The 14,795-nt window shown below is 40.0% G+C and overlaps 1 protein-coding gene across 4 annotated transcripts in view; it reads right to left on the bottom strand.

Moving 5' to 3' along the window:
• Positions 1-14,795, bottom strand: part of LVRN (laeverin) — a 91,189-nt gene that overhangs the window by 33,383 nt on the left and 43,011 nt on the right. For all 4 annotated transcript variants that reach the window (XM_057307296.1, XM_057307295.1, XM_026507796.4 and 1 more), the window contains exons 5-6: positions 7,166-7,320; positions 5,615-5,728 (exon numbers count right to left, since the gene is read on the bottom strand). In XM_057307296.1, coding sequence (XP_057163279.1) covers positions 5,615-5,728; positions 7,166-7,320 — 269 coding nt within the window. The remainder of the gene's footprint in view (positions 1-5,614; positions 5,729-7,165; positions 7,321-14,795) is intronic.

Here is a 14,795-nt window from a genome sequence, read left to right as displayed (position 1 = left end):
TTTTCCAAGAGAGCTAGCTACATTTCCCCAAAGGAAGTGCCTGATCACGCAGACAGGACCCTCCGGGAGTAGCATCTCTAGGTGGTTTCAATCCTCTAGAACTGTATTGGTGATTTTATTAGTAAACCCTTAAAATGGGTCAGTCTCTCTTCAATGAACAATTACAGACTAAAATGTGCCAGATTTACAAATTCGAGGATGAGGTCATAATTTGTAATTGGAAATAAATCCACAGGCTGGATACTACAGTTTCTAGATCATGCATTTATGAGAAGGCAATTTATTATATCCGAATAAGTACAGAACCCTCCAGAAAACTAGACCTCTCTCAGACATAGGACAAGGGCCATTTCTTTTTTGAAGGAAAGATAGAAGGAAGACCAACATACAAAGAGGGGTGGGGCATGGCAGAACCAAAGAAAGGAGAGTGGCAAAGAAGCAGCAGAGACAGCTGGCTCCCACCCTGCAGAGCTGGGCCAGCCTCCTCATAATCCACAAGCAGCCTCAACTCCTAGTGGCTATCTCTGGGATCCCCGAGTTGACTCCTTCAAATTCTGCCCACTTCCATTGGCCAGCGTTCCAACCAACCCTCTCCTGTGAACGTATTATTTTTCAACTTATTAACACCATTGATGAGACTACTGTCAAACTCAGCTCTTCCAGAAAGGAGACAGCCTATCATTTAGAGCTATACACCTCAAACTATAATGCGAATAAGGATCCCCTGGGGATTTGATTGATTCATACGTGAATGCAGTTCGTCTCTGCCGGGGTCTGTATTTCTAATCAATTACCTGATGGTGCTGATGTTGCTAGCGTGATAATCCTGCTTTGAGTAGCTAGAAGTTAGAGAAGACATTTGTGTAAGTGTGATCTTATTCATTAAGTATTGGTTTTATTAGTTTAACCCTCAAGCGTTCTTGAGAGTGTCTCACAGTTGACCCATGTGTTCTTTAAGTACTATGAGGAAAACAGAGGAAATAAAAAGCACCCGTAATCCTACACTCCAAGATAGTCACCATTAGAATGTTAGTACTGTTCTTTCCCAATCTTTTTCCCTATGTATTTATTTATTCACATACATGTAAAAACTTTTATCCTGCTTACTTACTTATTATGACATTCATTTAAAAATTCTGTTACCTCACCTTCATAACTATCCCTAAAATTGGCTGCTGCATTACAAATGAAACATACATAGACTGGAAGGAAATAAGCCAAAACTTAATAGTGATGATTACAGTGTGGTCAAATCACATAGGACTTCCTTCTTCTCAAAGTAGAGCAGACAACACTTCTGCAAAAGCAAAACACTAAAATAAATAAATGCATGGTTACAGAATGGCCCCCTGAGTCAATGAACTGTAACTGACTTCATCATCTCCCTATTAGCTAGGCATTTAAATTACTTCCAGCCTTTTACTGTTTTAAACAATATTTTAACGAACACCTTTATGCATAGCCTTTTCCATGTTCTGTGATTTCTCTCCCTCCCCCTCAGAATGGACTGTCTCTCTTCTGTCTGCCTGGTATAAGATCTTCTATCATCTTCTTGGTCTCACTATAATCACACAGGTTAACTGTGGTGAATGGGGCAAACACTTCTTCCTCACCATCTCCAAGGTCTCTCTCCTCTGGGCCTCCCATAAGGTGACTCTTGTCCCAGTTCTGCTGGAGGGAGACACTTACACAAAAAGTGACGTTAGCCTTTTAAAAAATCATATTTGGCCACTGCATATAGTGATTGGATGGAGAAAGTGAGTCTATATACCCACCATTACTTTCTTCTTGCAAGCTGCAAGATTTTAGATTAAAAAAACCTACTCCTTTTAGCTCTATTATTAGCCTAAGAAATATTATTACTTATTATAATGAATTTACACGGACTATCACTGTGGTTAAAAGCACAGGCTTTAGAGTTGAGCTGCCTGGGTGTGAATCCTACCTTACCCTCTTAGGACTTGTGTTACTCATAAAAGGCAACCAACTTTAGCTCTCTGAAACTTGGTTTCTCCATCTAGAAATGGAGGAAACAACGTTGTCCTCCTTGGATTATTTTTAGGACTAAATTATTTTACATAAAGGTCTTAACACAGTGCCTGGCAAATAGGACCTGTTCAAGAAGGGTTAGTCACTTGCAATAACTTACCATCATCATCATCATCATCATCATTTCTTTAGAGCTGAGTATTGAATCAGATAATGTATACAATACTCTATAAACAGATGAGCGCTTGGTAAATAGTAGTCACAAAGTAGATAATAATGCGTTGAATGACTGCATGAAACTTACTTTATAAATGAGAAACTAAAACTCAGAGGTGTTCAACCCATAATGATTTTTTTTAAGATTTTATTATTTATTTGAGAGAGAGAGAGAGAGAGCGCAAGTAGGCAGACAGGGAGAAGGAGAAGCAGACTCCCTGCTGAGCAGGGAGCTCGATATGTGACTTGATCCCAGGACCCCAGGATCACGACCTGAGCCAAAGGCAGATGCTTAACTGACTGAGCCACCCAGGCGCCCCACTTACAATGATTCTAAAACCAGAGTAAGATCTGACTGGTTGCAGGGCTCCCATGTGCCTTTCCCTGCACCAAGTCTGCTGCTTCCTTAGCCCAGGCAGAGGAAGAGAGCCAGAAAAGTCGGGGGCGGGGGGAGCAGCATCAGAGCTGAGTCAAACCACTGGTCCCCGACGTTTTCAGAATCTGTGACCATGACCCATTCATAACACGTTTTAATGACTTTCAGCTGAAATCAGACCAAGAAAGAAAAGCTGGAAATCTATTGCTACATATGGCTTTGTGGTTCTCTTCCCCAATGTCAATGTAATGACCAGGTTAAAAGGAAGCCAAAGTTCTTGATCTCTCAAAGTTCATTGAACTAAGGCTTTCAGCTTTTAAAAAACAAAGCTCATGCCAATTGTTTCAAGTGCCAGGATCTGATGCTCTTTTGCCAAGGGTTATATTCACTCAGCTCCACGGACACTGAGAAATGTAGACTCAGAAAAGAGTGATCAAGTCCGCATCGGGCTCCCAGCTCAGTAGAGAGCCTGCTTCTCCCTCTCCCTCTGCTGCTCCCCCTGCTCTCTCTCTCTCTGTCAAAGATAAGAAAGAAAGAAAGAAAGAAAGAAAGAAAGAAAGAAAGAAAGAAAGAAAGAAAAAAGAAAAAGAAAAAGAAAAGAAAAAGAAAAGAAAAGAGTAATTAAGGGGGCATCTGGGTGACTCATTTGGTTAAGCATCTGCTTTCGGCTCAGGTCATGATCCCAGGGTCTTGGGGTCGAGCCCTGAGTTGGCCTCCCTGCTCAGCCAAGAGTCTGCTTCTCTCTCTCCCTCTCCCTCCGTGTGTGCTCTCTCTCTCTAGCTCTCATTCTCTCTCAAATAAATAAAATCTTAAAAAAAAAAAAGAAAAGAGCAATTAAGAAACCAGTGATTAAAAGAAATAACTAAATGGTACAAAAAGAGGTGAATCTTATCATCTTTGCTTCAAAAACACTAGTAATATGTCTTCATCAAATTTTCCCAGATTATGATAATATCTTAGCCAATTTCAGTTGCATTAAGAGGTAACTGATATTAATGATATATTCCAGTCAATTAAGAAAATAAAGGGTGAATCTAATTGTTTCATGGGAATGGAACTGCTTTTCTTATTGAATCCAAGCAGAGTTAATTTGGGATACAACCAAATGCTTTCACAGTTTTAGATGACATGAACCATGCATAGGTTCTGTCTCATAAAAGAGAGATATAAACAATTTTGTAGCTACAGAGTATATGGAAAGGACTTTTGAAGACAACTAAGGTTTACTCTACATATATAAAGTTTATATAAATGAAAAGAGTCATAAAATGAACTCAACACACCACCCATTAGCTCTCAGGGGACAAGAACGCTTTTATATATTTTCTCCGCAAAGCACAGTTGGGCGAAAGCATAACCATGGAGTCAGTCAGAGACACCTGGAATTGAATCTCATCTCTGACCTACAGTAGCCATGAGACCTTAAACAACTTACTTAATGCTCCTACGCCTGTTTCCTCAACTAGAAAATAGAGTGACAACTACACTCAGATGATTGTTTTGAGAAGTAAGTAAGATGATGTATGTACAAAACTCACACTACCTGGGACCTACGTCCTAAGTGCTCAGAGAATAGGAGACACAGTATTATTGTTGTTATTAAGGTCATTACCTTCGTCATCAGACTAGGCCCGGACAACTGGGTTATTATCACAGTTCTGTCCCCATCACACAGATGACTTCGGCGAGTCACCTAACCATCCAGGACTTCAGTCTCCTTATCTATGTAACGATGTACAACCCAGGGGAGGCAGAGTAGCTGGACTATGGGCGACTCTGCAAAGCGTAGGGTGGGTGGCATGGAACCGGGGTATGAAGAGGCTGCCACATCAGTGTTTCCCACAAACTGCGATTTCACCAACACATTAAAAAAAGAGGATTTTTTTGAGAACGTTTCTGAGGAACCAAGTTAGGTGTGCCAACCGTATAATTCCACCAAATAGTCAACAAAAACCAAATATCATCTATCTACCATCTCCCTCCTTTCCTAAAAAGGGGAAATTTTATTGCCAATGTAATAGGAAACACATCATCTTAGAATCTCCTTCAAAGTGGGTGGTATTACATTTCGCCTGTAATAAAGATCTGGCCAATGGAGCTCAATCAGTCTTTCAAATATCAATACACTGAGTGAGGACGGGGAAAGGAGAAAAGAGGCCAAGAACCAAGCTTGGAAATACGGGGAGGTGGGAGAAGGGACTGGCCAGCCAGGAGCAGCAGGACGAGCAGCCTTGAGTATCAGAAAGGTGGAGAGAAGCAGGGACAGAGCGAAAGCAAGGACCTCGGGCTTGCTGTCAAGAAGTGAGGTACGTGTCAAGGGATGATATTACATCTAAGCATTTAAATATCTGAGTCCAATAAAAGCAATTCCGTTTTATCATGCCATCCTGAAAGCACTATCTAATTAATCTACATAAATGACCAGAAATGGAACGTACAGTTGAAACAATCAGATTTGCATATTCATGAATTTGTATTTTCATATTTCTATTTATTCAAAACAGCAAAATGGTATCGGCTATAATATATATGATATCAGTTACACAGCTGATCTCTACAATATTTTATAATATATAGCATATAACTTATCATTAAAGTCATAGGCTACTGATTACAGTGGCTGTAAAATTGAGTCCAGTTAGGAATAGGTGAAAATGACCTTAAATCTAACAGTAGGGAAAGATAATAGGCATATACCTTATAAGGTGATATAATAAAATATTAGGCAACCCTTAAAAATCTTGTTTTCAAAAATGATTTAATGATTTGCAGAAATGCTCTTGATATAATATGAAGGACAGAAGGCATTACACGTTTCTGTGTAAAAAAGTAATTCCCACTTTTACGATTATTTACAATGAGTTAAAGCCTGGAAAAAGAAAACACATAAAAAAGATAACACTGATCATCTCTCGTATTACAGGTGATTTAATATTCCTTCTGTTTTTCCGTATTTTACACATTGAAACAACAAAATACATTTTTCCATAATTAGCAGAAACAATTATAAATAAACTTAACAGACATACTTACTCTTGGGAATTTAGGATTGAAGTTGTTAATGACTCCAAATTCAAAATAAGATGCAAAACCCTCTTTGAGCCAGATGTCGTTCCACCAGTTCATGGTAACCAAATTTCCAAACCACTTTTGAAGATGGGAGAAAAAAGAGCTTTCTTAAATTTAATTTGAGGAATATTTATTGTAATTGCATGTTAAATACATATAAGGTCAAAGACATAATGAAACTGTATTTCCCTCAATAACAGAACTGGAAAATAGAACTCCAAAAACTATGTTGTGGCTTTAACATGAAGAGATATCAGTCATGCATTTCTTTGAAATAAGTATTTCACATCCAATGACTGAAAGCAATTTTTTTTTTAAACTGTCATGTTCAAAGATAAAGGTAAGCTAGAGTAGCGTGGCTGAAACCATCCACTTCCCCAAGAGTTACGTTAATTTAAATAAAGCGGAAGTCCGGAATGTTCACTCAACACCTACTAATTACAGCATCTTAGACTCTAAAGTGACTACATCAGAATTTTTCAGCAAGCAGTTGTGTTGTGTTAAGAACATGTTTTGATCTGAGCCATGTCCAAGTCACTCATGTGTTCTGCTATAATTATTTTCTGTTTGAGCTTAACAGAAACAAAGTGTCAAATGGACGATGAATGGAATCAGGAAAGAAAAACACAATAATTTCTAACACCAACGAATCTGTACCCTAGTATTTAATCAAATTCTTGCAACAGCTGCCATGCATTAATCGCCAGCAGCCGGTCTTCCAGAACAACGTGCTGCTTGAGCAATCCCCAAAAATGGCGCTTCGGGTGACTAATCGGAACTTGTCAAGATTCGTGGTGACTACGCAACAAGGTGTTATTCTCTCCCAGTAAATCATTCTTTCCCCAAACTTCTTGCGGATCTACATATCAAGAAGATAATAATTTCATAGTTTAGATCATTTCTTTCTGGACAAATGTGTATTAATGGAGTCAAGGTCAAAAAGCAGATGCAAGAACCTCCATCAAACACATAACTAAGCTCCTGAAATCACATCGTGAAAGCGCAGATCTGATGAAATAAATCCTTGCTTACACTGCTTTTGGGTATGCGGCTTGAGGATTAATTATTGCTCATCTCACTGACGCGCTAAACCAATTGCCTATATCCCTTGAACCCCTCTTCAAACAAAGCAAAAACCAAGTTCCTAACAATCGACTGTGAAATGTGGATATCTTTTAGTGACTCTTTTGAATATCCCTTATTTTAAGATGGAATGAAAATAAATAATCATAGTTCTGGTTGGCCTACTTCCCCTGAAGAGGGCTCTGTGAAGTTTACTTTTGGATGTAAATACTTGACCTCCGAATGGCCTGGAAGGTCTCATTGCTATGATCTATCACCAGTAGTTCCAATTCATGCAAGATCTGATTACAGAGATCTTTCCTTCACTGCCCCACTTCTTGAATAAGTTTTTAAACATTTGGGGTACCATAGAGGTTTTGTTTTCTGCTATCCTTGGTAGAGCAGCTGGAGAATATCTTCATGTGAAATAAGAAAGAACATTTTACCACATGCCTGATGTCCAATCTCGTGGGAGAGAATGAAGGAGATCACAGCCTTTTTGTCTGTTACTCGATCATTTGGTTGCATCAACAATAATGACTCATCGAATATCAATAGTCCCCAATTTTCCATTGCACTGTTGTCAAAAGTAGGCAAGGCAATTATATCTAAGTGGATTTAAATGGAGGGAAAAATGAAATCATCTCTTCCAAAAAGTTTGAGATTTCTAGATACAACGATCTCAAAATGAAATCATAAAATTACTAAAAGAAAATACAAGTGAATATTTCTAATGTGAGGGGAGAGAAGGCGAATACCAAAGACAGAAGCCAGAAAATAAGTGGTTTTGATGGTTTGAAAATCAAATACTTTTGATAAAGGACCTGTACAGAGAAATCTTAAAACTTCACCACAAAGATAAACTTTACAAAACTGGCAAAAAATCAATCTAAAGAGACATCTCATTGCATAAGACAGGCAAATACGCATATGAAAAGACGCTCTACATCCTATGTCATTGGAAAATTGCAAATTACATCAATGAGATACCCCTATACACCCATTAGGAGGGTTTAAATCCAAAACACACTACCGAATGCTGGAGAAGATATGGAGAGGCAGGAAACCTCATTTATTGCTGGCAGGAAGGCAAGATGCTATCGCCACACTGGAAGGGAGACAGTTTGGCAGTTTCTTATAAAACTAAAGTCTAGCCATGCAGTCCAGCAACTGAGCAATTGAGGTTATTTGCCCAAATGAGTTGAACACTTAAGTCCACACAAAAACTGGCACAAGAATATTTATAGCAGCTTTATTTTTTTTAAAGATTATATTTATTTATTTGAGAGCGAGAGGGAGAGAACGCAAGAGCACGTGCACGAGTGGAGGGGGGCAGAGAGAGAGGGGGGCAGCAGACTGGCCCCTGAGCTGGGAGCCCGACTCCACTCCACTCTGGGCAGGGCTTGATCCCAGGACCCTGGGATCTTGACCTGAGCCAAAGGCAGATGCTTTACTGTCTGAGCCACCCAGGTGCCCAATAGCAGCTTTATTTGTAATTGCAAAACAAAAAATCGGAAGCAACAAAGATATCTTTCAACAGGTGAATGGATACACAAACTGCAGTGTATCCACACGATACAGTGTAATTCAGCAATAAAAAGAAATGAGCTATCTAACTATGAGAGGACAAGAAGGAACTTTAAATGCAGGTTGCTAAGTGAAGAGAAGCTGGTGGGGACAAGACACACGTGGTAAGATTCCAGCTATGTAACATGATCAAGAAGGTACAACCAGAAAAACAGTAGAAAGATTGGTGGTTACCAGGACTCTGGGGCAATGAGCACAGAGGATTTTTATGACAGTGTAACTACTCTGTATGATTATAATTTTGGACACACGTCATTATACATTTGTCAAAACTCTTGGAATGTATAGCACCAAGAGTGAAACCTAACATACACTACGGGCTTTATTTAACAATATTGTGTCAATATTCATTCATCAATTGTAACAAATGTTAACACTCTAATGCAAGATATTTACAGTAGTAGAAACTGTGGGGGGGGAAGGGGAACGGAGAGGTGGTAAATGGGAATTCCCTATACTTGCTATGTAATTTTCCTTAAGCCTGCAAGTGCTCTAAAAAAATAGCCTAGTTAATTTTTTAAAAGATTTTATTTATTTGAGAGAGAGCGATAGTGAGAGAGAGCATGAGCAGGGGGAGGGGCAGAGAGGGAAGCAGACTCCCCGCTGAGCAGGGAGCCGATGCAGGACTTGATCCCAGGACCCTGGGATCATGACCTGAGCCAAAGGCAGACACTTAACCGACTGAGCCACCCAGGCATCCCAGAAGTAGTCTAGTTAAAATGAAATATTTTAGTTCAACCAAAAGACATAAACAAATAAACAAAAAAAGACCATAAACAAATTTGGGAGAAATTTGGGAAAAATATCTGCAGCATATATCACAAGCAACTAGATAACTTTTTTCATTATCTTAAAAAAACAAACAAAAAAACTCAAAAAAACTCAAATGGATCAAAATAAAAAAACCAAAAAGTGAACAATTCACTAAAGAAATAAAAAAATGTTCAACTTCATTATCAGAAACACAAATTAGGGGCGCCTGGGTGGCACAGCGGTTAAGCGTCTGCCTTCGGCTCAGGGCGTGATCCTGGCGTTATGGGATCGAGCCCCACATCAGGCTCCTCCGCTATGAGCCTGCTTCTTCCTCTCCCACTCCCCCTGCTTGTGTTCCCTCTCTCGCTGGCTGTCTCTATCTCTGTCAACTAAATAAATAAAATCTTTAAAAAAAAAAAAAAAAGAAAAGAAACACAAATTAAAACAGTGATATAACTTAATCTTTCAAATGTGTAAGCGGATTAATAATTAGTACTGCTAATATTAGTATTAATAATGAGGTACAGAAATATTGGCATACAGCCTGTTGGTAAGGGTGTGACTACTACAGTCTTTCTGGATTGATCCAGCAAAATGCTTCCTAATTTTTTAAAATGTTCCTACGCTTTGACTAACTCATTCACCTTTTGGGATTTATACTAAGGCAAATAGCATGGGTATTGGTAAACATTCCCTATGTTTTCTTTAATGTTCTTAAAGTGGCCAAAAAATGGGGGAGGGCATGCAGTTAGTCCAAATGATCAGCCAGACGATTAAAATAAATTATTTTGCCAAATTGATACGCAGGCATTCTATGTTTGCTTGTTTGTTTGTTTTAAGATTTTATTTATTTATTTGACAGAGAGAGAGACAGCCAGCGAGAGAGGGAACACAAGCAGGGGGAGTGGGAGAGGAAGAAGCAGGCTCCCAGCAGAGGAGCCTGATGCGGGGCTCGATCCCAGAACTCTAGGATCATGACCTGAGCTAAAGGCAGACGCTTAACGACTGAGCCAGCCAGGCGCCCCGGCATTCTATGTTTTAAAAATGACAATACAGGGGCGCCTGGGTGGCCCAGTCGGTTGAGTGTCTGGACTCTTGGTTTTGGCTCAGGTCAGGATCTTGAGATCCTGCGATTGAGCCCCGTGTCAGGCTCGGAGCTCAGCATGGAGTCTGCTCGAGATTCTCTCTCCCTCTGCCCCTCCCCCCACTCACACAGACTCTCTCTGGGATAAATGAATACATCTTTTAAAAAAGTAAAAAATAAATAAAAATGACAATACAAAAGGAATCATGTTGCCACATACAGTTACCTTTAAAAGAAAACAGAACAAGAGGCCAAAGAACAGTCTCAACACTGTGGTTCCATTTTTGTTAGAAACAAAGAATCAAATACAGAGATTGAGACTGCTACAGACAGCAGGAAAACAGACACCAAAATGTTAGCTTGGTTATCTCTGAGTGGTAGCATTACGGGAAATTTTTATTCTTTTTGTGCTTTTCCCGATTTTTTCCAAATTTTCTATGGTATGATCATTTACTAGTTTTAAAACTAGAAGAACAGGGGCACCTGGGTGGCTCAGTCAGTTAAACATCCGATTCTTGATTTTGGCTTGCGTTGTGATCTCAGGGTCGTGAGATCTATCCCAGTGATGGGCTCCAAGCTGGCTATGGCACCTGGTTAAGATTCTCTCCCTGTGCCCCTCTCCCTCTGCCCCTCGCCCACCCAAAATAAACCTAGAAGAACAAGAAAACATTTTTACCTTCTTTTGCTAATAGAAGAAATGCCATTTTTATAATGCACGCTGTGTTTGCCTAGGGAATGTTCTGTGCTATGCTGTGTTCGATAGATTATGTTGACTTATCGAAGTTGGTGTGTGCAGTAAAATGTATCCAGGTCATCACATAGCCTCTGCTAGTTAATGCTCTATTATCTTTGTGCGTACTTAATTGCTCAGCCTAGGTTGGCACTCTTCTACCTCCCTTTTCCTCCACCTGCACCCATCCCCCACTGACCTACCCACTTTCCTAGCAAAGATTGCTCCGCTCCACTCAAGCCAATCCCTTCGCTCTCTACTCCTGCTGAGCCATTCCCTGCTAGAGCCCTTTGGTGCCCCAGGCAACCCTCTGTTCAATCTATGAATGCCCCATCCTTGCAGTCCAATCTTAACCAACTCTAAGAAGCCATTCCTTACTAACTCCTGATAATGATTAAAAAAAAAAAAAAAGTTGGTTGTTTTTTTTTTTTGGTTTTTTTTTTTTTTGGTTTTTTTTTTACCTTCAGATGCACAGAATTGGGAGTAAGCACATTCTTGTTTCTTAATCAACTATCATCCCTGGCTCACACAGGACCCTGTTTTTATTTTAATGATTACCTCATATTTTAAAATAATGCCATAGGGGCACCTGGATGGCTCAGTTGGTTAAGCATCTCCCTTCGGCTCAGGTCATGATCCTGGGGTCCTGGGATTGAGCCCCATGTCACCCCTGCTCAGCAGGGAGCCTGCTTCTCCCTCTCCTCCCTGCTCATGCTCTCTCGTGCTATCTCTCTCTCTCTCAAATAAACAAATCAAATCTTAAAAATAAAATAATGGTATAAATACCCATGAATCAGCCCCTCTCCCTTTAGAACAAGGGTTGGCAAACCCTCTCTTTAAAGAGCCAGGTCGGAAATATTTTCAGCTTTGTGGGCTGTATGTTTTCTGTCACGTCTTTAACTCTGGCATCACAGAGAAAAAGCATCCATAGACACTATGTAGGCAAATGAGCATGCTGTGTTCCAATAAAACTTTATTTATGGACCTTGAGATTTGGATTTCATGCAATTGCCATGTGTCACAACATATTCTTCTTTTGATTCTTTTTTTCAACCATTTAAAAATGTAAAAACCACTCTGAGTTCGTGGGCCATTCAGAAAAGGGCAGTGGGCCAGATTTGACAGCTTGCCAACCCCTAATTGAGAATATTGCTAATAACTCATACTGTGATTCCCAGACCAGCAGCATTAACACCATCTGGGAACTTATTAGAGATGGAAATTCTGGGACCAACCACAGACCTACCGAAACAAAAATTCTCGGGTCAACATCTGTGTTTTAACAAGTCTTCTGGATGATTCCAATGCATGCTGAAGTTTGAGGACAGCTGATTTACATCTCTCTCTGTGTTCCTTCTCAACTCATACTTCAGTGTCTTTTCCAGCAGCTAAATCACTATCCTCAAGTTTAGGGGTTTTAGTTTTTAAACTTTAGAAAAAAGTGTTTCATTTTCATTGCTATAGAGTTTTTTGCTGTATGAATGAGCCATAATTTATCTATCCATTCTCCTAACAATGACCATTTTGGTTGCTTTTGATCTGGGGCTATACTATAAAAAGCATAGCTATGAATGTTCTTGCACACATCTTTTGCTGCATATGTGCTCAAATTCCTCTTGGAGATATATTTAGAAGCAGAATTATTGGGTTTTAAGGTATTCTAATGATCAACATTGCAAGATAATAAATATATTTCAAAGTTGTTGTGATGATCGATACTCCCTTCAACAAGGCCATTTTCTAACATTTGGCATTTGTTAGATGCCTACTTTTTAACAAGTGGATAGGTATAAAGTGGTGCCTCACCCTGGCCTTGGACATTCATTTCTTAGATTATTAATGAGGTTAAATATCTCTGTATAAGTTTATTGGCCACATGTGTTCCCTTGTCTATAAAGCATCCATTCAAGTATCCTTTCTTGTTTTTTCTTCTGTATTGTTCTTATTTATTTGTAGGTGTTCTTTATATATTTAGGCTACTCCGATTACCACTTCTTATTCTTCTCTCTCTTAAGACTTTTACTTAGCCAGTCCATTATGTCTTGCTTGGTGATTTGTGGCTTTTGTTTCTACGTACTGAAGCTACCACCCCAACTCAGCTACTTGAAAAGGGCCCCAGCCACCTACTTCTCTTGCATTCAAAAAGCACCAAGATGGGTACCTAGCTGGCTCAGTCAGTTAAGCACCGGACTCTTGATTTCGGCTCAGGTCATGATCTCAGGGTTCTGAGATTGAGCCCCGTGTCAGGCTCCGTGCTCAGTGGGAAGTCTGCTTAAGATTCTCTCCCTCTCCCTCTGCCCCTCCCAACTGCTTGCACACACACCCTCTCTCTCAAAAAAAAGGGGGGGGACACCAAGAAAAGTAATAGGTAACCAGTATTTGCTCAGGAGATTCTCATTGATTATGGTCATTATTTCACTGCTTTATGATTTATATTGTATTTGTGTTTCGTTTCTACAAAAGTTCAAATCATGCAAGGATGTGTAATATATATAGTTAGGACACTATTGCTTTAAAGTTAAGAGCAAAATTAATACTTAAAAGAGAAGTTGCCATTTTTTAAAAGTCTGCAGGGGCACCTGGGTGGCTCAGTTAGTTAAGCATCAACTCTTGATTTCAGCTCAGGTTATTATCTCAGGGTCGTGAGATCGAGCCCTGAATCAGGCTCCGTGCATTGTCAGGGAGTCTGCTTGATATTCCCTCCCTCTGCTCCTCCCCCTGGCTCCCATGCACATGCTCTCTCTCAAACAAATAAATCTTTAAAAAAATAATAAAAGTCTGCAAATCTTAAAAGCCCATTATTTACTCTCTTAAGATTTTACTTATTTGAGAGAGAGAGTGAGAGCAAGAGAGATCGCAAGTGGGGGGAGGTGCAGAGGCAGAGGGAGAAGCAGACTCCCCGCTGAGCAGGGAGCCCAATGTGGGACTGGATCCTAGGACCCTGGGATCATGACATGAGCCGACGGCAGACTCTTAACCAACTGAGTCACCCAGGTGCCCCAGACGATATTCATTCTTTAAAGCATCATGCCACTTCTTCTTCCAAAACTTATAACAACCTCAACACCCAGCTCTACAAGGCTCTAGTATTTTGACCTTTCAGTCCACTTTTGACTTTAAACAATTAAAACGACAGCAACACCAGAAAAAAAAAAATGCTGTTACATGAACATGGTTTAGATTCTCGGGCTTAGAATTCATTGAGCAAGCCAGAAGAGAGAAATGGAAAGAAAAGCACATGGGATAAAGAAGCAAAAGAGCTTGTCACCTGACCTCTGAGAGTAAGAGCGTGGCTTAGGTGGGAAAGGCTGGAAGGGAAGGGGTTTGTGTCTTGTTTTGTTCTGTATTTTTTAAATGGCTCAACCAAGAGTTATAATAACCAGGAAACATTGGTTTCTCTTTCTCTTAAAGATCCAGTAATTAAAAATCTCCTTATTTTAATCATCTGTCAAAATGCAGTTGTGATGAATGCCACCTGCGTGTCACATTGGTTGAGAGCCTGTGCGAGATACAAAAATGTGTCAAATATAACCCTGATTTCCAGAAGCTGACAATCTAGTCAGGATTTGCATGGAATTACTGAACTAACTGCATGTATTTATTCCCTTCACACACACACACACATACACACACACAAGTTTACTGCTTAGCATTCTGAAAGAAGCATTATCCATACGCTCTGAGGGTACAAAGAAAAAGACAAGCCAGATCCTGACCCACATTACTCTTGATCTAATGGGGGGGCATGATTAGGATGTAGTTAAGTCAAGAGCTTGAATGGAGGGGTGCCCGGGATGCGGTGGAAGCATGAGGAAAAGGGAATCAGGGGAAGCTTCCTGGAGGAGGGGGCAGTGAGTGGAGAAATGTAGGAATTAACCGATCGGGTAGACCTCATCGCAGGATGTGCAAAGTGCACGTGCAAGAGCCTG

The sequence above is a fragment of the Ursus arctos genome, unplaced genomic scaffold, assembly GCF_023065955.2.
Source record: "Ursus arctos isolate Adak ecotype North America unplaced genomic scaffold, UrsArc2.0 scaffold_5, whole genome shotgun sequence".
Taxonomy (NCBI): Eukaryota; Metazoa; Chordata; class Mammalia; order Carnivora; family Ursidae; genus Ursus; species Ursus arctos.
The sequence above is the reverse complement of the archived record's forward strand: the minus strand, read 5'-3'. Positions and strand labels throughout refer to the sequence as shown.